The sequence below is a fragment of the Vitis riparia genome, chromosome 2, assembly GCF_004353265.1.
Source record: "Vitis riparia cultivar Riparia Gloire de Montpellier isolate 1030 chromosome 2, EGFV_Vit.rip_1.0, whole genome shotgun sequence".
NCBI classification, from domain to species: Eukaryota; Viridiplantae; Streptophyta; class Magnoliopsida; order Vitales; family Vitaceae; genus Vitis; species Vitis riparia.
Genome location: NC_048432.1, coordinates 11697684 through 11723879, shown reverse-complemented (window position 1 = coordinate 11723879; position 26196 = coordinate 11697684). Strand labels below are relative to the sequence as shown.

General features: G+C 34.2%; 1 protein-coding gene across 1 annotated transcript; it reads right to left on the bottom strand.

The window, feature by feature from the left end:
* Positions 1 to 308: 308 nt before the first annotated feature.
* On the bottom strand, positions 309 to 20460 carry LOC117933715 (conserved oligomeric Golgi complex subunit 6). The gene is made up of 10 exons (XM_034855220.1): positions 19951 to 20460; positions 17355 to 17502; positions 17138 to 17245; positions 10479 to 10546; positions 3385 to 3508; positions 3157 to 3303; positions 2776 to 3039; positions 2406 to 2690; positions 1760 to 1906; positions 309 to 1033 (listed from the first exon to the last, which is right to left on the bottom strand). The coding sequence occupies exons 1-10, from the start codon at positions 20220 to 20222 to the stop codon at positions 524 to 526; spliced, it is 2073 nt and encodes a 690-aa protein (XP_034711111.1). The 5' UTR covers positions 20223 to 20460; the 3' UTR covers positions 309 to 523.
* Between the last annotated feature and the right edge of the window lie 5736 nt (positions 20461 to 26196).

The following is a 26196-nucleotide window of genomic DNA, read 5'->3' as shown; positions in this document are numbered from 1 at the left end:
AAAGATAATAATTGATTTTGTTATGACATCAAGGTTTTGTTTGAGAACTATATTTGAAAATAGTTTTATATTATTTAAAAAAAAAAAAACACATTTGACATTAAAAAAAAACTATTTTATATAATCATCACATAACAACTAATACCGAATAAATTTAAGATATCATCAATGATGAGATTCAATCCCAGGTCCATATGTTATTTACTGAGACCACACTTTCTAATGGTCACCCTAAACAACGGGGCTAAAGTATCACATATAATCCAAATGGTTGATTAGATTTCACATCAAAAAAGAGAGATTTGGGATGAAGTGGTATGTAACAATATGTAGCATTATAACCTGTACCAGAATCAACCACAAAAGAAATTATTACAATGCAAAATCCATTCCATCATATGAAGGAAAAAAGGTCCAACACAATAGTAGTTTTTGGAAGAATATCAGAAGAGGGTAATAAGTTGTTAAAAGACTAACAAATTTGGAACTGTTCCTTAGTGAAAATACAAGTAACAATTCAACTTCAAATTCCTAAAATGGTTTGAATCTGGTGTGGAGGATGCCTTGCCAGTGACTTGGGGTCTGGGTAGCCATTCTTGGGATCCATGATTGCACTGTAAATAAGTTGATAAGCTTCAGCCAGTAATTTAGCAACCTGTAAACAAGCATCAGCTCGCAGCTTTGGAACCTGCATCTGCTCGAATTCTGGCAGGGAACTTTCACTTCCCAAAATAAGCCCAAAGAAAGCTTTCAAACACTCTGAAAGAGAGGCAGGTGAAGTGTCCTCCATCTCTGCCAATGGTGCCTCCACAACTGCTTTGTTAAATGAATTGCGGAAGTGAGGCATCTTGTTTGATAAGCCGCATCTTCTTAGAATGGCGTCCACTTGTTTTTCGACAAGAATGTTCATGTGATTATCTATCATTGCTCCAAGTTTCTTCACATATTCAGATGCAATCTCATGTCCTAACAAGGGTTGCTGGATGGCACACAAGCAATTGATGAGGAAGATTTTCGAGGGTGTTTCACTATCCTGCATGAATCAATAACATTAGAAACTAGGAGGCTGAAGCAATCGAACAAAACTTCACTAGAGATTGAACCCATAATTCTTATCAAATCTATAGCCATAAATTCTATCACATTATCTTGGGATGGAGGATGACTATGTATGCAAGGTCTTCAAATAGCAATAAGTTGGGGATTCAGAAATTCATTTCCACAAGGAATAATCTAAAAAAGGGAAATTGAACAAACAGAATTCACTTGGGAGAACACCGAATGATTTTGTAATAACATTCAAAAATACTTGATTGTTAAAAAAGGAAATGCACCATGCAACTCCTTTGGAATTCATTCAGAGTACATGGTCAAATTGGGAATTTGATTTACATGCGATGGATTGGGTTACTTCAACTTAAAACAAAAATTGGCTATAGTTGAGGAATATTTTCCCCCTAATGTGAAGAAAATTGGCATTTCTGGTTTCTCCAATCACATTGAATTACTATTTTTTTTTTTTTTTATAGGACATTGAATTACTATTATTTTCAGAAGCTGATCTCAGAAAGTTCTAGAGGGTGGCCTGCTGCACTGGCACAGTGCACTCCATAAACCATTAGGCTGTTTCTAAGCCAATCTCCAACATCAATAATTGCTATTATACACATTCAGACATATATGCCTGTGAGAACTGCAAACAACAAACAATTTGGAATAAAATGTGGAAACCTGTAGAGAAGACAGGAAAGAAAGTAACCTGAGAGAATAGGGTGGAACCGCTGTTTGATAAAATTGCATCGAAAGATGATTTACTCATTTGGCCTGACTCAGTACTTGCTCTACTTCTTCTTGATGAGTGGGTAACTCCCTTAGACTTATGTGCTTCTGCTGCCTGCTCACACATCTGCAAGTATTGAAAGCAATGAACTATATTACAGATGTAGGGTGATTCCAAAGAACATCAAGAATTATAAACTGATATGCATTATTGGGGTGTGGACAAACTGTCTAAACCTTAATCTGGTTTTTGAACAACTGAGTTTTTCAGTCACACTAAATTCCCAAACAAAATTATATATAGAAGCCAGACACAAAAACTCTGGAGGTTTTTTGATGCAGTGCAAAAACAGTACTCAGATTGGGGTGAAAACATAATTGAGTTGCAAAGTTCAATATGCCAACCTGAGAACCTCTTAATGGATAGTTGTCCTAATTCTTTTGGCAGTATCTGTTTGCAGGATAACACTATCCTTAGTAACAAGCACTTTACATAGAATGTATTCCTTCTATATATAATTTTGCTAAAATATTTAGTATGATGATTGATTTTGTCCTTTTGTTTCAGAATCAGCAAACTGGCACGAGATCCATCAAGGACAAATTAGATTCAACCACAAACAGACCTGAATAATAGGATCTAGCAACGCGGATATCACTGGGTCAAAGGCTGGCTTCTTTTCAGAAGCAGGAATCATCATGCTGTCATGGGTCTCGATTATTTCAAGTAACACAGAAACTCCTTCCCTTAGTGCTGCTGGTGGGGAAAGATCTACTGCAACAAGGGGAGGATACCGCAAAAGTTTTTCTCCTCGAGATTTCAGAATGTCAAAAAAGGTTTTCTGAGCAGCATCCTTGAGTAACCATAGCGTATTACAGAGAGAGGTTTCTCTCCCAAGCAAATCTGATATCTATGAGAGAACAAACAGTTAAAACAAAATGAAGAGCATAACAGATTCATAGATCAACAAGAGCAATGGATAGAGCTCAACTCACAGTATAACAGTAGAACTCCAGGGTATTACTAAGTTTGTATGTGATTATAAGATTAGGTTGAGACTGCAAAACTTGTTCTACTCTCACTTTAAACGGCCGGCAAACACCTTCAAAAATCCTATCCAGAACAAATTTCAAATCAGATTCCATCTTCCCACCATCACTCTCAGATATCTTGGATAATCTCTGAGCAGTTGGTTCAGTATCTACTGCTGCATCTGGATCAAGTAACGCAAGAACAAGTTCTCTTTCGGATGCCAAGGCCTGTAGAGAGGGAAACAGAGAAAATGATATACGACAACAGATATCAACAATGATGATAACTCCCATCCATCTCAGATAAATGAAAATGGAAACCAATGAAGAGGAGTTGAAGCACACCTGATGTAGCCACCCCAGCATGTCCCCTACATATCTCAAGGGATCATGAGCATGCACCTCAATAGGTCTTGGTAGTTCACCAGGTCCTCCACGCGTAAGAGCACTTATAAATCTTCTAAATAATGCATTATGTCTCATATTTGCCACCTGTGTGATTAAGAAAGCAGTGTATTAACACCATCCACTGTTCCAAGTTATTAAACATTATTAAGCTTGATCCAGACTCACCTCTTCTGCACAATAGTTGAAAAGGACAGGGCGTTCCTTGAGGCATCGAACCGCTGTTTTCAAAAGCTCACTAACCTCAGGATTATCAGAGTCACCCAATCTTCTACACTCTGCCTGAACCCACCTAAAACAAGAAATAGAAACCATATACAATCTAATTCTTACATGCACCATGAAACAAACAAACCTAAAAACAGTACATCACAGACATTCCATGGATTCCTGTCAGTGGGGCCAGAATAAAACAAGCACACCAATCTAACATAAAGAAATATTATCAATGATACCTCAATGGCTTCTCTCCACTCTTGTTATTTATTTATTTGATAGGAAAACAATGAATACAATATATTGACTACCACCAATCAAAAGAGGGACGGCACAACTAAGGACAAAAAATCAGGAAATTTCAGAGATATACAATCAAAATTTCATGTGTGGTGGATACGATATATGGTGGTGAAATTTCAAGGCACTGAAATTTCGGAAAAAAAATCCATTCATAATGCCGAAATAGTCAATTGATTTCAATTATTTTGTTTCCAAATTCCATTTTATAATTGAAAATATAAAAATTATCATGATGTTTTTTAGTTTTTATATATTAATTAAATATAAATAAAATTTGAAATTTAAAAATCATAAATATATTCCTATTTCTTTTATTTTATTATATAAATATAAATTACATACATCGGTATAAAACATATTTTTACATTCTGCATATTATTATCAAACATCATAACTTATGTCCTATATGATGTTTTCAATAAAAACACGTCAATATGTGTATAATTGTTTTGTTTTTTGTTTTTTTTTTAGTTTTCTCAAACATTTCTATGAATTTTGATCAATTTCCATCTATCGATATTTTTTTTCAAAATTTTCATCGATATTTTCCAATATATCTCTATATATCCATAAAATATAACCATCGATATTTTCATCCTTGGGCATACCCATTGTAGACCAAGAGTACACGAAGGGTGCAAAAAGGCTAGACATAATATAAAAAATTTGGCAAGGTCTTATACAATCAATAAAGTAAAACAAAGAGAAATAATAACGAAAAGACTGAAGAAACAAAAATAAAAAACAATAAAATAAATCAACACTACAGCAGATTGGTTGGGAACATTCAGAGAACCGGCTCTGATAAAAGTCAGCCAAGTCATATCTAGAATGATCCTCACAAGTTAAAGACGCGGTACAATATTTTTCAACTCAATACCAACTTGATCAGTTTGACAAGTCATAAATGAGATTAGAAATTAAATGTGAGTAGCACTGCTACACGGTAGAGTTGCAAATAATGTGAGATTTGGACAACTCTTCCAACTAAACTTCTACTATGAGAATTACCATCTCTATTTATATACTCAATATAAATTGGGTTTATTTTTATTTTTATTATTATTATTATTATAAATTGGGTTTTTTTTATTTTTTTTATTATTATTACATGATATCAAATTATAAAAGAAATCAATATTATCCATTATAAGAATAGATCTCATAACATGACATATAAATTATATGAAATCTTACTTATATTTTCTTCACAATTATTATTATTATTATTATTATTACATGATATCAAATTATAAAAGAAATCAATATTATCCATTATAAGAATAGATCTCATAACATGGCATATAAATTATATAAAATCTTATGACATATAAATTATATAAAATCTTACTTATATTTTCTTCACAATTTTGTACATTAATGAAAGCTTAAAACCAAACAAGATTTAACAAAATTAATTTTTTTAGAAACATTTTTCACTTTTCTTAATCGAATGCATTTTCAAGAACAGAAAAAACAGAAAATGAAAACAAAAGTGATAATAGAAAATGAAAACTTAAATACGTTTTTCCGAACACAACCTAATAATTAAAATGATGATATTAAACCACTTTAAAATTAACATAATAAATTTCAATTTATCTATTAATATAATAAAATATTATTGGATAATATATTTAATATGTCTATTTATAAATATTATTTATTAATTGATATCATATTCTTAACTAAATTATTGGTATATCATGTCATTTTATATATTATATTAATTCATTTAAATTATTTATAAATTATTTAAAGGAAACTATTTGTTTGAAATTACTCTTTTTTTATTAATGAATATATATAGAAAACTCCTAAATCTAATTTAAATTATTTCATTAAATATGGTGAAAAAAATAATTCACAAAAGTTTAGCTATATTTAAAATAATAAAATCAAATCTTCATATCCACTAATTACTTAATTTCCAATGCAAAAGTAATTATCAATGATAAATAAAATGAGATTTTAAATTTTGTATTAAAAAAGTCATTCCATTAGAAAATCAATTTAATTAAAGATATAATGCAAATCATTACTTATGATTAAAAAATTAATAATCAAAATTAACTTTCAAACATTTTTTTATAGACAAAGAGAAAATAAAAAATAAAACACGCCAAACAGGGAGTGCTCCTTATGTACACAGGCAGTATACAAAGAAAGCCAAAAACAAAGCAACAAGAGAAAGAAAAAACCTAGAGAGGAAAAAGCTAACCAACAAGCCAATCACCAAAAAAATTTAGAAAAGACAGATAGTCCAAGTCCAGAAACTATTGAGACCACTCAAGAAGAGACCGAAAAAAGAGGTTCCTCAAGCAAGTATCTGACGTCTCTTCCTCTTGGAACGTTCTTTGGTTTCGTTCTCCCCAAATGCACCAAAAAAGACAAATGAGCGCCAATCTCCAAACTACTCTCCTTTTCTTCCCTAGGCCCTTAATTTTCCATTCTAGAAGCAGATTTCTCACTGAAGCCGAGAACACCCACACCACCCCAAAAGAAGAAAGCAACAAAGTCCAAAGCTCCCTTGTCTTACCACAATGAATTAGGATGTGGTCAGCCGATTCCTCATTCTCTTTACAAAGACTGCACCTATTAACCATAGACCAACCCCTCCTTATTAACATATCTACAGTAAAAAATTTACCCCAAACTGCTTCCCAAGCAAAAAACAAGTTCTAAAAAGGGCATACGAACCCCAAACCTCTTTGGCTGGAAATAAGGGGCTATTCTCATTTTTTAAAGACCTATAATAAGATTTAACATTAAACTTTCCCCTCCTCTCAATCTTCCAAACTAAAGAATCCTCCCCTTCTTGAACCTTTACTGCAGAAATGTGATCTAAAAAACGAGTCACCTCCTCCAATTCCCAATCTTGGAAGGATCTTCTAAAGTGCACCTCCCAACCCCCACCACCACCTCCTTATCTCCCCCAAAGATCAGCCACTACAACAGAATTATGGGTTGCAATTCTGAACAGCAAAGGAAAAAGATCCTTCAGCTTAGAATCTTCAAACCAAATGTCCCACCAAAATCTTGTGCGTCTACCATTTTCAATATGATTACTAGTTCTAAGAAAGAACTCCTCCCAACCCTTTCTAATGTCTTTCCAAAGGCCTGTCCCGTAAGACTCCCTCACCTCTCTAGTGGTCCAACCCCCTTCCTCCTTTCCAAATTTACCAATAATGACTTTCCTCCAAAAACTCTCCCTCTCTAGAGGAAATCTCCAAAGCCATTTTTCGAGCAAAGCATGATTGAAATCCTTCAAATGCCTTAACACCAACCCTCCATGCCTCTAATCCTTGCAAATAACCGTCCATCTTACCAAGTGGATCTGCCTGCCATTGCTCGTTTCAATTGGAAACCGCACCACGTTGAAGCCCTCTGCTATACACCAAGGATCATTCCAAAGCCCCTTAACTATGGCTAGCTCCTCCCACAACTCCCTCCTCTCCCTTCCTTTGATCGGGCTATATAACCCAAACAAAACCCTCCTCGCAATTTCTAAAGCGGCAAGAAATAGAAAAAGAACCCACTTCGACCTCCAACCCTTCCAAAACTCTCTTATCCCACATTACTAGCACCCCACCTGCCGAACCCCTTGCATCTAAAGACACCCAACCCAAATTCCTACCAATCCCCAAACTTCTAATAATCCTATCAGACATTTCCTTCACTTTTGTCTCCTGACAACAAACCAAATCTGGCTTATGTTTTCTCACCATAAACTTAATGACCATCATTTTATCTGGGTCATGCATGCCTCTAACATTCCAGGACAATAATCTATAAGCTTCATAGGGGACCACAACAATTTGTCTTCCCAACTCCCCTTCCTCTGCCTCTCTTCCAGCCAATCCATCATAATTAATAATACTAATGAGCTTCTTCAACTCTCTATCCTTCCTTGAACCCGACAACATTCCCCTTTTGCTCTCATTAGGTTTCTTGATAAAACATCTCCTATTCTCAATCTCCTTGAGGATTCTCAAAATATCCTCTTCGAAACCTTCAATCAAAACCCCCACAGACTTATAGAACCAAAGAAGTTCTTATTCACCCAAGGGGATTTGTCATTTTCCGCTTCTCCTGCTCCAGTGATATGAAGATGTGGCGTCTCCTCCTTTGAAGAACCGGGGAAATCAAGCAAGATGGGAACCTCATTATCTCGAGACCTAAGGGTTACCGCCTCATCCCCACCCTCTGGGTGGCTGGCCCCATCATTACCTGACAAGGTGAAGGATCGTCCATCCTTGAGAACCATACAAAGCAGCAACTCAGGCTCCAAAGGGTCTTCAAACGTCCCCTCAAACTCCCTTGTCCACGAGTACCCCACAGAATCCCCCATCCCCGAAAGAGAAGTAGAAGAAAGGCCAAAAGATTCCCCGGACACCCCCCCAAGAGTAGGAGAACACGCGATGGGGAACATACCTGAAATATAACTCTTCAAAGGCAAAAGGCTAAGGCCTTGGTCCAACGGGGACGCCTCCTGCTCTGAAATCTCCCCAGTAGAAACTGGCTTTGGGAGCTCCAACTTGAACTCCCCTGACTCAGAAAAAGAGAACCCTAGGAGAGAAGCTTGGGCCAACCCCTTTTTAAGCCCTTTTTTTCTATTGGGCCTAATAGAAACAGCCCAACGCCCCACCTTATTAGAGAAACCCAACCCCACTTTCTTAAATGAAAACTTGGCTCGATGGAGACTGGGCTTTCGAGTGCTAGAAGGCCCTCCCAACGAGTCCCTAGACACCTGCTCGGCCCACTTGGAAATTTGACCACCCTGTCCACCCTCAGGACCCCTTCCACCGCCAAAAAACTTCTTTCCATCTAACCTTACCAATTCAGACACCCCACTTTTTGTCACGTCAGAAGTCTCTTTCACCAAACCGGCTTCCTCTTCACAGTCTATTTGCCTAGCTTTTTCCTCGAGAATCCGAGACTCCAATCCATTGACCCTAACACCTACACCTGCAGCAAGAGTTCCTTTTCCATAGAGCTCCCTTTCCACACGCACCACAGTACGTGAATCGCACCCCCCTTCTTCCTGCTCGAATGGAACCTTGCTCACTGGTTCAACTCCCCTTTGAGGCTTTAGATCAGTCACCACCTGAAGGGCCGAGAACCACACCGAATCCTCCTACCACAACAGTATAGAGAACGAAGCAAACCCAGCTATCACCCCTAACCTTCCAGGCACCTCCTTTCCATTCTTTTTAACTAGGATTCTAGCCCCCTTCCTATAACGGGGCTCTTTGGTCTCCTCATCCACAATTACAAAACCCCCACAAACATCCCCCACCATTTTAAAAAACTCCATACTCCAAAACTGTAAAGGCAACCCTGGGATTCTCACCCAGGATACATCCCTCTGGAACTCCATCCTAGAACACCCCACAGTTGGAGCCCACTAGTCTAAGGATAATCGGACGCCATTGAGAAAGCGACTCCCCTCCTCCAACACTTTTTAAGCAACACCAGCATTAGAAAATTCAAACAGAAACAAAGAATCTTTTAAAGCAGCTACGCTCACTTGACCACAGAAACTCCAATGGGTGTTTGCCCAAATCTCCACCACCCTTAAGTCAGGAGCTGCCTCTTCCTCAATATCCCATCTACCCACCAAATAACGGCTGAGATCTTTCAACTTCGAAGTATAAGCCTCATTCCCAACTTCAACCCAAACTTCCTCACTCCTCCTTTTTGCCTTGCTTTTGGTTCCATCTACAAAGCTTAAGCCGGTTTTAACAAGAGAAGGTCCATGCCCTCCACCATAGGTATAAGAGACCTCTGCTCCAATCTTAGAGTCATCTCCAATTTTAGCTAACTCCTTTAACTTTCGTCTCATGAAGTCCCAACCCAAAAGGTCAAAATCCTCTGGGATAATAATGAAATATCTCCTATCATCCTCTCAAAGGATAGAAATCAAAAGGTAACGTCCAGCTTCATTTTGACACATTTCTATCCTGAACCTCCTACCTTGATCATTCACGTCTCCCTTGAACAGCTTCTTCCCTCTCCATTTACAGCAAACTTCCAGCGACTTCAGAATCCAAACCACTACCCCTCTACTCGCTTTGATCCACCTTCGGAAACCTTTGCCTTTCTCCACTATCTGCACCTCACCCCTACCCTTTGTCCAATCAACCCACAACTCAAAGGATTTGGAGTCGATGAGGAAGAAGCATGAGCTTTCCCCCATCATGCTCTTTGCCTTGTCTACAAGTCCACAGATAAAGAGGATCTTTCTTACTCCCTCAGCAGCATCTTTTGCAGCTCTGAAATCTTACTGCCACATGATGGGGGAAAGCATGATGAGCTTTCCCCCATCATGCTTTATTATGGTAACTTTAGATGTTAGATTATTTAATTCCTAAAGTTATTATGGTATGAAAATTTAGATCCTAATGAAAGCAAGCTATTAATTTCATTTCATCTTGCTGTTCAGGTTGGTAAACAGGAACATTTAAGAATGCACAATAGTAAGGAAATTTAGATCCTCATGAAAAACAAGTAGAAGTTTATAAAAAAAATCTGATGGAGCAAGTAGAAGTTTTAAATTCTGCAGTGCAGGATATCAAATTTCATTTGATCTTGCAGTTCCGGTCAGTAACCAGACACTTAAGAATGCACCATGGCATAAAATTTAGATCCTCATGAAAAATAAGTAAAAATTTTAAATTCTGCAAAAAGTTCAATTATGATGCAATTCTATAAAGAAGATGAACAAGAACAAGAAGTTTCACCTGCACAAGCGCTCATAGGCTCCTTCCTGGTACACAGCCATCATGTCCATCAACTCCAAACCTGCACGCTGCAAAAGAGTCCTAAATTTAATGGTAACCATCATAAGAAAATAAGATGGATAAATAAAGAGGTTGCTAAAAGAAACAGAGAAAAAGGAAAAATAAACAATTTAAGCACAAGATAATGGATAAATAGCCAACTAGAAGACAAGAGCCTGACTTAAAACCTCAGGAGTGCCATGAAGAAATTGAAGGATATATTTCACACCTAGGGAGCTAAGCTAGCCCATATGTAAGAAAACGAGCACCATACCTCAAATCTATCTAACAAAAACAAGCCCTAACCTCAAGTGGATTATGGGACCTGAAACTTTTATTCTTGCAGTAACGCTATTATTTACAGATGAACATACTACAAGAATATTGTTCAGGGCAAGTCCACTTATGTTGAGGATGACAAAAAGCTAAAAATTATGAAGGACATGAGTTTTAGTATATGTTAATAAAACTATATTGGGAGGAGAGAATGGCATACAAGGAACCCTAAACAAAAAAGAGTTCAAAATGGAGAGATGGAGAAAGAGATAAAGTTCAAAATGGAGAGATAGAGATAGGTAGAGAGTTGCGAAGGACATGAGATAGATGGATAGAGACAGAGTTGTAGAGAAACAGAAACAAATCCACCACCACTTTAATCCATGATCCACTATATTGCATTCACCAGAACCTTCTAATTTGGCGATCCATTGCACTCCTTGATCTCTATTTCTGTCATCATCTTTCTTTTCCCTTGTAATCTCTCTTTCGTTCTCCCTCTCCTCCTTGAAATTTTCCTGTCACCTCTCATATTCGATTGTTGATTTCCTTTTGACACAGTTAACATCTCCAGCAACTTTGATGGGTAATTGAAGCAGTGATGGAGACTCTAGAGATTATTTTAGCAGTCGGAAAATTCGGCAATGGTTGTTTTACCAGTGACAATGGTGGTGAGATGATGATCCCAAACATAGAGATGATTGTCAATTTCTATTGGAACCACGTTCTTTTTCAAATGGGTATCTAACCTAGGTGGAGTTTCCAAACCATCCAGAAAGGGAATTGCTGCACTTGTTGCTGCAGTCTCCACAGGCAAACAAGTCCAATCAATAAGATAAGTCCACCACCACCTGAACAACTGCAAATTTAGGATTCCATCTCAGTGCCCCTGATACCACCACTTCTTTTTTTTTTTTTATTCCTTTTTGAAAGGAAAACAAGAAAATGTATTAGAAGTCCCCGAAAAGACTGTAGCAAAGTACACATCATGTATACAAACAGTGCCAAACAGGCAAGCACAAAGGACACTTCTTGCTGCCACTGGTGGCTGAAATCCAAAAAATATGGTCGATATCCCGGCACCAGATTCATGAAGATGATATATACAGTTGGCTTTTTCTATTTCCATAAAGTATCTTCTTTATCCTGTTGTTGGCTTCCAAAGGATATAAAAGGCTCTTGGAATGTTTTTTAAAGTGGCCTTAACAGACCATGTTGACCCTAATAATGTGCTGTTAAACCTGGACCCATGTTGACACGAGACGATATGGGTGCTGGTATTACTCTCTTGCTCCCAATACAGGATCGAAAACAAGTAAAAGGATCCTGTTGTTGGTTTCCAGAGGATACAGATGAGCTTTTGGAATGTTTCTAAGATGACCTCAACACATTCTGTTGCTTCTAGTAATGCCCTAGATACCCTGGACCCATGTCGACAAAAGACAACATTACCGTTGGTATGGGATCCACATCAGATATACTTTTCTTGCTTCCAATTCAGCACCAGAAACACGTAAAATGGATTTATTTTATCATTATTATTATTTTAAAGATCTTAGGAGTTTTGCCGTTAGGATTGCCATTACTGTTGAAGAAAGACTTTCATTGCCCTTTGAAGAGACAAGCTTTCTGAATACACCACGTTTAGAGAGTGGAAATAAAATAATAATTTCACTTTGTACAGGAAACCAATAATAGTTAAAATAGAAAAATAAAATCTACTTCTATGGGCTTACCCACTTTGTCCCATTTTAAAGTAGAAGATATAATAAGTCAAATAAGATCTGCTTCTCTGGGAGGATATTGAAGCATAGAGCATTTGACTAAACAGGAAAGTAGTCGCACCCACGTACACAGGAAATATACAAAGGAAACCACAAAATCTCAAAAATAGCCAATATATATATATATATATATATATATATCCCACAACCATTAGCTTTATCACAATGAAGAAAATATATGGTTTGCCAATTTATCAGCTTTATAAAGACTTATTCAGTAAAGACCATCTACTCTTCATTAGTTGGTATGATTAAAATCTCTCCTAAACTGCTTAACAAGCAAAAACAAGCCTTAAAGGGCACACAAGCCTCGCACCTCTTTCACAGGAAAAATAGTATGACCCTCCAAGCACTTTGAATTATAAAAGAACATCATGGAACCTCCCTTCATCCTTATCCTCCATAAGAGCCTATCCTCCCTTTCCCCAATCAAATTCACATAATAGATGTTTTTTATAAAGCTATCCATTGCCCCCGACTCCCACTCCTGAAAAGGCCTCCCACAAGAGATGCGCTAATGACCCTAAACCCTTTCAATCATCAAACATCCAACAATCCTGCTAATTGGGAAGTGGCAACACTATAAAGAGAAGGAAATGCTTATTTCAAGAGGCTCTCTCCAATCCACCTATTCCTAACCAGAATGGTCGTTTGAAGGTTGACCTCATCCCAAGCCTCTCTACTAGCCTTCCACAACCCTATACCAAAGTGTGCCCTAATCACCTTTCATCTCTCCAAACCTTCCTGTAATGACCTTACTCCACAAATTGTCTCTCTCATTTGCAAATCTCCACAGCCACTTGCTAAGCAAGGCTCTATTTCAAGTAGAAGCTTTTGCATGCTCGAACTTCCATCCTTTTTAATCAAGCACACCTTCATCCAATTCACTAGATAAAACCTTTTTCCCATCTAATCCATGTCCCCATAAGCAATCCCTCTAAATCTTGTCTAATATGACTCACTTTTCTACAAATGACAAATAAAACCAATATTTTTAAAGGCTAAAAGTGGTCTTAGCCCAAATGAGATAAAGTGTAAGCCTTAGGGTCAAACAAGGCATAAGCCTTAAAACCAATATTTTAAAAGGCTAAAGGCAATCTTCAGGCATTTCGCCAAATAAGACAAAGTATAATCTTTAGGGCATAACAAGGTGTAAGCCTTAACTTATTATTATTACTATTATTTAGTGGGATCCTTCAAGAAATCATAATCATTTCCCAGTACTCTATTGTTCTCCTATCAGTGTTAATATCCACCCATTCTTCTTCTTTATTTGTCAATTGTAGAAGTTTTTTTTTCTTTATCAATAATAAGATAGTGATCATATATGAGTTCAACTACCACAACTAATAACTCGTCTATTTCTTCTTCCCAATTCCCCCTCCCCTTCCTTTCAAAGGGTTAATTGGAAGTCAATTGTCATTTTTTAAAATATTCGACCTAACGCAAAAAGCTCATAAGGCACAAAATCATTAAAACCATTGAATATTAAGATTTAAATCTCTTACAAAATATAGACCAAAAGTTCATTCAGACCTCAAACCCATAAAAACCATTCGAATATTTTAAGATTAAGCCTTGATAGCCTCACGACTATATCCTCAAGGTTGTAAATGTCAACAATGTGACACTTACTTTGTGTGTACTTGGTGCACCTTTTCCAAATGCTTATGTAATATATTTTGCTTTTGACCAATATAAAAATTATAAAATTAAATAAAATAAAAGCAGTTTAAGGATTAAGCCTCAACCATAATTTGCAATGTCTCACCTTGAGGCTTGCTTCAAGGCATAAGTTTCAATCGCCTTTTAAAGCACTAATAAGAATATGAAGTAAATTGGAAAATTCAAAAGAGTGTTTTTAATAAGAGTCAATCTTCCCCCTTTCTAAAAAGTATTGTTTCTTCTAGGAAACCAATCTCCTCTTAAGTGTTCCTTTAACCTAGTCCCAAAATTGCGCCAAACTTAAAAAATTCTCCAAAAGATAGGCATAAATATGTAAAAGGAAAGTGTCCAACCCAACATCCAAAAGAAGACAATTTATCCATCTCCATCATCTAGCTCCTTGAATCAAACTCATTATCAGCTCAAAGAATATCAACACCCATCTGCAATGCCTCAATTAATCCTCATTAGCCTCATAAAAGAGCAAAGTATCATTCGCAACAAGGAGATAAGAAAATTCCAACCCTTTCCTCTCCCTTACCCCTAACCTTAGAATGTGGTAAAACCCTTCTGCAACACCCTTGAAAAGAAACCATTGAGAACCTCCATAACCAAAACAGAAAGGTAAGGGTACTGCAAACCACTCTAACACAATCCTTGGAACTTTAAAAGTGACTTGCGGATTTTCCATTCACCAACACTATAAATCTCACAAAAGGAAAGCAATTTTATCCATCTCACCCATTTTGCATGACTTCTACTTTCTCCATTATTGAAACATGAAACTTTTAGCTTACATGGTCATAAGCTTTCTCAATGTCCCGATTCGCACCTTAAGCCCACTAAAGAACTCCTTATTGGAATAGGGCCATTAGCTATCAAAAAAGCATCCACAATCATTCTTCCATTCATACTTTGAGAGATTTTGATATCACCACCCACCCTTCTTAAGCTTGTTCCCCAGAAAAAATTGACAAGATCTTATAGAGTTCTCCCATCATATGAGCCTAAAATCCTTTATGTCCTCTGCCCCTCTCATTTTAGGAATTGATACCAAAAAATTAGCGTTAAGACCTTTCAAACAAACAAAACAAAACAAAACAAAACAATCTATCCACATGAAATCCCTCCCCATGAACTCCATTTCCCCACATCTACCCCCTCCCTCTCTTGCTTTTCTTGTATTAATAGCCCAACAATTTTGCAAAAATGCCATTAAGAGAGCATCTAAGTGATTAAAGCCAAAATACATGCTCTTATGGTACATATATAGTATGACTTGAATTGATGCTAACACCCCAATGATGGTATTAACATCTACTTTGAGCTTAATTTCCCAAAAAAAAAAAAAAAAAGAACGAATTTGAAAACTTCACCTTTAGATATGGGAGAGAAAGGAAAATTGAGTGAGCATAGACAGGAATTGAGAAGTGAGGAAAAGATGAGAGCCCAAGCAAAACCAAAAGAGCAAGTCATGAGCATGACACATGAGTGACAAGGCCTATGAAGATAATTGGAGAAGATGAAACCATGTGGAAACAAGTTAAAGCAAAAATTGAGAGGAGATGCAAGATAGCTAAAGTTGAATGAAGCTAACTTGAACTTTGCACTACATTTTGGAGCACTTCATGAGGTCATTTTGGGATAAGTCATATGTGATTTTGAAGCTCGAGAAGTCAAGAATCCAACGCTTCAAACAGTTCTTGAATCGGAATTAAAACAAAGAAATTATGACCAATTGAAGTAGTGAAAGAATAGAAAGTCGAGTAAAAAATTCTTACCACATGACAAAACTTTCGATTGCAAAACAATTCAATAGTTTTCATATCGAAAATTTTCAACTTCACACATTGGTCATGAATATTTGCAACTTTCCATGTCGAAGATTTTAGTACATGTCTTGCCTAATTCAAAATCAGTCGCAAACCTTTGAGATTAATTTTGGCATTTCTTGAATCCCAAGTGGGTCCCAGAAAATTCCAAATCGTGATTATTTTTAGTGATTTTTAAGTAATTTTTAGGAATAAGTAACCAACAAGAACATGCCACGTGTTAGTTTTTTTGTCTTTACTATGAAAACTAAAATTTTTAGGGTTTTTAGGATCTCTTTGAGAGTTCTTGAATTTCTAGAGAGAAGAGGACATTGAAATTTCTTTTTAATTTAAGAATGGATTGTGTATGTGACAACACGCCCATGATAGGCTAAAAATCCATCTTGGAGTGTGAAACATGAAAACCTAGGGTTAGAGCTTAGATGAAAGCAATGGGAAAAGTTGAGCTAATAATGGATTAAATAAAAGGTTAAGGCAATAGCATGTCCTTCTCCAAAATCGGTGATTTTCCATCAAACCTTCTAACCCCTCTGTCTTTCCATGCCTAGATTTCCCATTTTTTCAGCGAAAAATCAGCTACTTTCCTTGATTTTTTAAACACTGCCCACCTTATATTCACTTTAATTCCTTCTATTCATTGGTTTACTCCCATTTTCCATCTATTCTAATCTCTAAATCTTAGCTATCTCATTTCATTTATAAATCATAAACCCTCTTCATACTTCTTGAGAGAATGATCAGACTATAAGGTTCCCAATGAAATTGGCAACACAATGAAAAAAAAACATTATGATATGAAATTTTTAGCAAAGGAGCAATTTACTTATGATCTTTAACACCTAAAATGTAATAAAATACCACCTTCACTATCAATTTTGAGTGCAGGAAACATGTCCATCAAATGTACATGCATTTGTATAACACGTATACTACCAACATCAACAAAAAGAATTTATCTTTATCGCTATAGCCCATAACTCTCTGTGTATATGTTTGTGCAAGAGAGTGAGTGAGTGTGTGTGTGTGTGAGTGAGAGAGAGAGAGAGAGAGAGAGAGAGTTTACCTGGTGATGTGTCCTGAGTAGTATTTTGCAGTTGGCATGAATTTCTTGAACATGAGAAAGTGCCTTAAAGAAGTTTTCATTCAGGTCTTCCTCCCTCAGTGCACTTATCTACAAAGGGGAGAACCATTAGGGATAAGTAAAGATAAGCACACAGCAAGTTCAGTTTGCACCAACGGGAACAAAGTATTGGTGGAACATCTAAGGATCAAACATAAACCTCTTCATTTGAGAGCTGATAATCACGAAGGAAGCATGAAGCAATCTCCTGCCTCTGCGTGGTGATTTCAAGTTCCTGTTTAAGCCTCTCTGTTGTACTGATAATATCTCCAGTTGTAGCATTACAACTGTTCAATGCTTTTGCAATCCTGTGAAGGCACAAAACTTATAGTTTCACATAGAGTCTCACAAGGCTTTTCTTTTCATATTCTAGCAAGTGAAAACTGAAATGAACATGGGACCACACAACATCACAACCAACCAGTGTTTTAAGAGGCTAAAGGCAGTCTTGAGGTGTTTTACCCAAATGAGGCAAAGTCGTGAGCCTCGAGGCAAAAAAGAAAAAAACCTTAAAAATCAGAAAAAAAAAAAAAAAAAAAACACTAAAAAAATCACATGAAAATTAAATAATAAGAAACCATAAAATATATAATAATCAAATTAATTGTATGTGATTTTCAATAGCTTCTAATTTAGTTTTTTTTGTCTTTTCTAAAATCCAACCCTCTCTCTCATGCATTTATCAAATAATCTTCAAAAACTACCACTAGTAGGATCCTATGATGAATCATAATTATATCCATTTGTTCCATTATCCTCTCCATCAAAGTTAATATCAATCCATTTTTCTTTTTTATCCATTAATTACAGTTATCTTTTTTCCTTTATCCATCAACAATAAGATAATGATTATATATAAGCTCGATTACTACAATGACCAACAATTCTTTTATTGCTTCTCAATCTCTTCCTTTCATTTCCATTTAAAACGTTAATTGGTAGTCAACTAAGCCCTTACTATTTAAAAGGTTTAACCCTAATCTTGATGCAAGACAAAACTTATAACTATATACCAAAACCCCATAAAAGCACAAGTTACTACAACCAATAAAATATTGAGGCTTAAGCCATGTATACAAAAAGCCAATAAAGACCCTCAACTCATTAAAACCTTTTAAATATTTGTGGCTTAAGCCTCAACAGCCTCAAGACTATAACCTCAAGGCTATAAGCCTCAATCAGGTGAGGCTTAAGCCTCGATAAGCCCTCTATTGAGGCTATCGCCTCAAGGTTAATTTGCATAGTCTCACCTTGAGGCAAGCCTCAAGGCGTAAGCCTCAATAGACTTTTAAAACACTGCAACCAGCTGCTCTAACCAGTTTGACAAAAAATGAAGCTCCCCCACTTTAGTAAAAGGCAAAGATACAAATCACAACCACATTTCAAATTTGCAAATTGAATCCACCTATAAACTTCATAAGCCAAGAAGATCTTGATCCCATAACCTTGTGCACTGAGGATATAAATGGACTAATCCCACATTCAAGTGCCTCACGGATACAATTGGATTGTGATGTCAGTGGTAAATAACTAAATAATGTCATCATCGTAGTCTTTCTGTAGGAATGTTATCACATAATAGTTTTGTTATTTTGTAGGGGTATCACAAAAGAATCAGCCTACCATAGTTCAAGTGGTAAGCATTAGGGTGGGACTGATAGAGGTTCCAGATTAATAATAATGTCAACACAAGAATCGTACAGAAATGAACATACACACAAGCATCCATGTACAGAAGCACCTTTTTTGTTGGTATGCTGCTGCTATTGGCCTTGAATAGGCTTATTTTTGTTGTATATGAACAGTACCTGATTGTGGAACTATTTAGCGCATGTTTGGGTTGTTTTCCCTGATTTATTGTTATTTCCTTCTTTAGTAGCTTGACCTTTTATCTTATTTTTGCTAAGAAAATGTTTCTTTTACTTCAAATTTATGAGTGGAATCTGTAGATTGTGATATTTGAGATAAAAGTCTCCACTAGTAACACAATCCTATTCCACTCATGAATCAAGCTTCTAATCACATCTTCTCCCAAGCCTGGAAACATTCACATTCCAAATGAGAATAAGAATTTTTCATATATGCCGATCAAAAAGCCCCGTGACTCCCATAGAACATTCTTTCTTTTGGACAGTCCTAAACTTCAAACTCCGACCTCTCATTTTTTAAAGGGAAATTGACATTTGGTTAGAACTTTCCTTTCGCTTCCACCCATCAACCAAAGTTTACCTGAAATCTATTTCAAATCCCACTATCCGATCTTCTCAATCACCCAAAATCCAAATTCACTACTGATATGACACTAATCCTAATAATTTATCATAATCACAAACAACTTTAAAGAGCAATGACATTTTGGCTAAAACTTTGATTCAAATTCCACCATCAACCAAAATTCATCCAGAAAAATGATAAAACCCATTATTCGATCTTCACAATCACCCACATCTAATGCACATAAGATCCTAATCTACCACCTGAAGCCATCCTAGCACTATCTCACAATCGCAAACTCAATTAATTGACAAACTATATTCAAACGACTTGAAAGAGAAAGAAGAGATAGTTAAAGCTTTTATTCAACTACCACCCATGAACGAAAATTCACCCAGAAACACAATCAAAACCGTTTTCTGATATCCACATTTCACAATCACACAACGCTCATGCACAAGTAAATCACAACGCAAACTCAATTAATATAAATTATTACACTGAAACAACGTTCAAGAGCATGTGACGGGATAAAGATCAACCTGTCGCAGCAATCGGCGAGGGCGTTAACCTCCTCCTCGACACAATCCAAGGCCTGCTGAGCAGCATCGGAGGCGCGGAGGAAGTCGTGGTTGATGGAGAGGCAGCGCTTCTCAATGGTGGATCTGAGGTTACGGCGAGCGTGTTGGGTGTTTTCGGTGTAAAAGGTAGAAAGGGTGTTGAGGGAGGCCAGCAGATCCGGAGAGTCTGTGCGAGATTCCAACACCTTCTTCAGCTTCCGAGATAGCCCCGGCGCCACACCCACCGTGGCCATTTCCCTTTGCTTGTCTCTCGGTCTCTATTCCCCCTCTCCGCAATTTGGGAGAATTGCCTGACTTCAAGCTCTTGCCCAGCTTTACCAATGGAACATCCACCGTCGCCCGATCTACAAATTTGTTCTTCTCTGTTAGTAGCAAGCAACAGGATACAGACTCATCCGAAGAGACGTAGTAATTGGCCTGAGGAAAACATGATGCAGGCTGAAGAATATTAAAATAAGACCCTGTTTGTAACTGTTTTTTTCGTAACAAAAAGTATATGAAAGATGTTTGGTAACAAAAACTATTTCCGGATAACAAAGTTATTTTTTATTATTTTTATTTATTTCTTAAAAATTATTTTAAAAAATAATTATACATACATATAAAATGATTAAACATAATACACCATATATAAAAATTATTTTTAAAATATTAAAAATAAATTTAAAACATTTTAAATTTGTAAATAGGTTTTTGCTCTATAAAAATTGATGAACAATTTTCAAAACTATTTTCAAAATTATTTTCGAAAATAATGACAAAACAAGTCCTAAGACCCGGAGACATTTTTTTGTTTTCTATTTAAGAGTGCAAGCTAGTTTTATTTTATATTCTTTAATATTTTATATTCTTTAAAACCCAAAAAATAGAAAATTCCTCATAAAGAACTATTTTAAACTTAACTAAATAGGTATTGACTATTAAAAATACATAAAAAAAAGTATTATAAAAAAATTATTACGTAAAATTTTAAAACTAATTTTTAAAAACATAAAATAAATCTATATTATTTGTTTTGTGGAGAATTGTGAAATGTTTATGGAATTGGATTGTAATCACTATGTCTATATGATCATTTTTTCTTAATGAAAAAATAAACATTTTTTTCTCCTTTTTCAAATCTAATTTTTTTCCTTAGGATCGAATTTTCAATAATTATATGTAAACTTTTAACTTCAAATTTAAATTTGAAAAGTTAAAAACTCCAAAATTGAACTTTACACTTTAAAACCCTATTTGTTTAAGTTATTTTATATTTTTCTTTTCAAATAAAATAAAAGTTGGGTTGAAACAGAATGGTATGTTTCCATTTGTTTTTCTAAAAAAAAAAAAAAAACTCAAAAAATTAACAAAAAAAAGGTAAAAATACTAATTTAATTTGGTGTTTTTAAAAATTATTTTCTATTAGGTAGGATAGAATGATAAGACTTTGATAATTGGCAGGTGTAATAACCCAAGTTTGAAAGCAAAAAGAGGCCTAGCCAGAAGAAGGCACAACAATCATATCTATACTAAGCATGCAAGTTCACCATATTAAGTCCCTAAAACTTCTTAAAGTGTCTATGAGATCTTGGCATTAGCATCAATAAGCACAAGGGTATGGGAGATGACAATTTGTTATTCTTTTAGACGAGAAATGTCACTTTGCTTAATGACTAAATTCTCATCAATTTCAAAGAGTAAGTTATGAAGTCGCTCCCTTCGTATACTTAATTGTTCTAACTCCTTAAGCGTGTCTTGTTTAGTGTCAAGAGTAACTAAGTCAATTTTTAATAATTGATGACATTTTGCCTCTGTACTCTTAAAGCTTAAAACACTAGCAAGCTAAGATGTAATATTAGTTAAATGTTCACTTTGAACTTTTAAAGACATCTTCATAGAGTTGGCTCATCACATTATGTCAAAACAATTTACACCCACCATTTATTTCTCGATATGAGATTTTTGTGGTGAAAAGTTCACTCCATTTTTCACAATATCATTGAAAAGCTTATTAATTTTTCTTTCTAGTAATGAAAGACGCTCACTATAAATCTTGAGAATCATTTCTTTAATGTTCTCTCAAATTATAAGTGTTGTTTGATGCTACGCATTAAGGATGATTTATTTCATATCAAATGTGTGAGTGAAATCAAGAGGAGCCACAACAAGGGTAGTAGGGCATAGAGATTGTTGTTTAGCGATTAAACCTGCAATGGCTAAAAGTGTTAATTCATCATATGTTATGTTTTCAATGGTGGTGTTTTGATCTTGAGATTCAATTAAAACATCACAAGATAGGTTTGAGGTAGTATTAAGGTTATATTATTAATTATGATTGGTACATTTGAACTATACTTAGCTAATATTAGTTTTTCTTGATCATGTTGGACTAATTCTACAAGTTGGATTAATGTTTATTGGTCTTCTTGAGGTACTAAGGTTTCAAATAAAATATTTTTTGCTGACTCCAATTTCTAACATTACATCTACTTTTAATTATATGGTTTTTAGTTTGAATTATTTTTCTTTTTTGCTAGGATTTTCCCTTTTATTATTATTTGTAAATATTTTTGAAGATTACAAGGGTTTAATTTATTTTCTAAATGTTGCACAAGGTTTTCTAGATTTAAAGGGGTTTTCTTAGGTTGATTTTCTTCATTTTCAATAATCATACAAAATTCATCCCTTTTAGTTTCACTATTATCTAAACTATATATACTTGAATTTTTGTTTTCAAAATCTAATTTACTAATAAATTCTTTGTCTTCATTATCTACTTGATATTCATTTATTAGGTTAGTTTTCACTTGAGTTTGTCTACTTCATTCGTTTGATGGTTTTTTAAGTTCAGAACATTTGGGTCTTATATGATCGTTGCAACCCTAGAGTGAATCTTGGAGCGTGATAGAACATGATGCAGTTTTGTTCATCTTAAACTATTGAATTGGCCTAAGTGGCTACTAAGATTCAAGTCCCAATCTTTCATGACATAATTTAATTTGAAACTTAGTTTCCTAAATGTGATTAATTAGATTATGAGTCTCATGTGTAGTATATTATAGTGGATAGTAGGTTACGAATATATATTGACATATGTTCCTTGTGAGATTGATAACATTTGTTTTGTTAGATTATAGATATCGGTTCATGAGAAGCCTACGTATAGTGGACAGGTCATGGACTTGAGTTTTTAAAATAGTTTGGTAACTGTTTGATAAGTCATGGACAAATTAAGAAAATTAAGGTGGTAACTATTTTTTAAAATGGTTTTCTATTATTTAAAAAAAAATTAGGAAAAACATGTTTCAAAACCTTCAAACAAAATATAGTTTTTGTTTTTAAAAGTAGAAAATAAGGTACTTTTAGATAGTATCTTTTAGTTGTTTTCAATTATTTTTACTTGTTTTTTTAGAGTTGTTTTAAAAAATAATCATGCAAATACGAAGAATGATTAAAAGCATAGTATTACATATAATAGTTTATTTTTAAAATATATTTAAAAATATGGAAATTTAAGAACATTATAAATTCTCATAAAGATTTTTGTTCTATAAAGTATTAAGAAAACAATTTTTAAAAAATATTATAAAAAACTATTTTTGAAAACACTTTCTAAATAGAGCGTGAGAGTGCATTTGAGAGTGATTTTAGAAAACGTTTATAGTATTTTTAACATTTGAATAATAAAATTTTTAAAGTATTAGTAATATTAAAAGCGCTTCTTAGAATCACTATTAAACGAACTCTAAATATTTTAACAAAAGATATAACTATGTATTTGTTTACTAAATGTCATAAAAAGTTACTACAAAATATGATCAAGTACAACCAAAACATAAGTGGAAATTGATAATCTTCTTATTTAATCATAACTCATAATATTTGGGTTATAAATTCATATAAATTCTTTAAAATTGTTGATAGAAAAAAAAAAAAGGAAATATGTAATAATAGTTATAAATATTTTAGAAATAACAACTTTTTCGAAAAATTAATAGTTACATCAAAATTTTTATTGTGATTTTCTCTATGAGATATTATATTTGACATATAAAGTACTCTTTAAAAAGACTCACTAGTATTTATTTTTTAAATCTAAATATGTCTTAATTTGTTGGAAATTTGAATAGAAATTTTAATAAATGGTTATTTAGAATTAAAATTTTAGATGAAAGTTAAGTTAAAAAAAAATTATATTGAAAAAAAATACTTCAAAAATAAAACTTAAGAAACGAGTTAAAGCATCTTCCATCTTGCAAATTAGAGGCGACTTGTTTGTATTATTTAACAAACTTAAAATAGTTTTTAAATAATTACGAGGAAAAGTGGGATTTGAGTCACTAATTTTAAAAAAATTAACAAAAAAAATTCCAAATTTTATAAATTAGATTTATCTTCATCAATTTAAAAATGTTTTAAAATAAATATTTTTTCTTTCATAAATCAAATAATTATTTCTTGACCTTTTTATTTGTCAGGTTAATGATACAAATTGACATTTTTTTGATCGTGAGAATTGATTTCAGATCAATAAAATAAGAAAGTTTAAAAATTAAAAATGCAGTTAAAACTAAAAAACTTTAAAACTGAAAATATAAAAATAAAATATTAACTTTTATTTTATAAAGATATCGAGAGAGAGTTGAAAATATAATGAGAGTTAATATTTTACTTTTTTAATTTTTAATTTTTTCTTTTAATTTTAATTGTATTTAATTTTTAAGTATTTTAGTTTTTAATTATATTTTTAATTTTTAAAATTTCTTATTTTATTATTGATGTCAACTAAATTTTTTTTATTCAATTTTATTAAAAAAAATGAGAAGATGGGTGGATTAATAAAATACAAAATATAAAATTATTATTAATTAAAAAATTAGAAAATTTTTATTTATCACTCGAGCATTCTAGAGAAAATTTTCCAATAATTTTTAATATTATATAATAAAATATTTATAATATATTTATTTGTAATTGTTGTAAAACAAGGACAAATATAATGCAAATCAAAGTAGTAGAGAAAAAATATATCTTACTTTGATATATAATATGGAAAAAGGAATCAAATAAGAGAATTGAGAAAGTGAAAGAAAGAGAGAGAGAGAGAGAATGGGAGTAAGAACTTTTCTTTATTTTTCTTGGGATGTTCTTACATGGGGTGTAAGAAGCCTTTTATAGGCTTCATAATATGAACTCCCATTACTCATCTTAAAGATGAGTAAATGGAGTTCATAATGACCATCAATGTGGTCATTCACTACTCTTCATTTACAACACTCTCCCTTGGATGACCACCATATTAAAAAATATGTCTCATTAAAACCTTTCTAGTAAAAAACCCTATAGGAAAAACCTAGCGAAGGAAAAATAGTACAATATTCTTTTCTTGGTATATTAGGATTGTTTCGTTAAAAACCTTGCCAATAAAACCCAGTAGGACAAAACCTGGACGAAGGAAAAAAGAGTACAGTACACTAACACCCTTTTACAAGCATACTCCTCCTCATGTCAATATCTTTGAGTTGACGCATTCCAATCGTGTGTATTAACTTCTTGAATGTTGAGGTTGACAATGATTTTGTGAATAAATCTGCTAGATTATCACTTGAGCGTATTTGTTGCACATCAATTTCACCACTTTTCTGGAGTTCATGTGTATAAAATAATTTTGGTGAAATGTGTTTAGTTTTATCTCCTTTAATATAACCCCCTGTTATTTGTGCAATGCATGCAGCATTATCTTCAAATAATATTGTCGGGTCACCTTTAATAGAGGAGAGTCCACATAATTCCTGAATATGCTGGATCATAGACCTTAGCCATATACATTCACGACTTGTTTCATTAATTGCCAGTAGTTCTGAATGATTTGATGATGTGACCACCATTATTTGTTTGACAGATCTTCATGAAATAGCAATACTATTGCAATTAAACACATACCCTGTTTGCGACCTACCTTTATGTGGATCTGAAAGATATCCTGCATCTGCATATCCAAGCAATTGTTGCTTTGATTCCATTGAGTAAAATAAGTCCATATCAGTAGTCCCGCAAAGATAACACAATATATGTTTGATACTATTCCAATGTCTTCGAGTTGGAGCGGAACTGTATCTTGCTAATAAATTGACAGAAAAAGCAATGTCGGGGCGTGTACAATTAGCAAGATACATAAGTGCACCAATAGCACCAAGATATGGTACTTCTGGACCAAGTAACTCT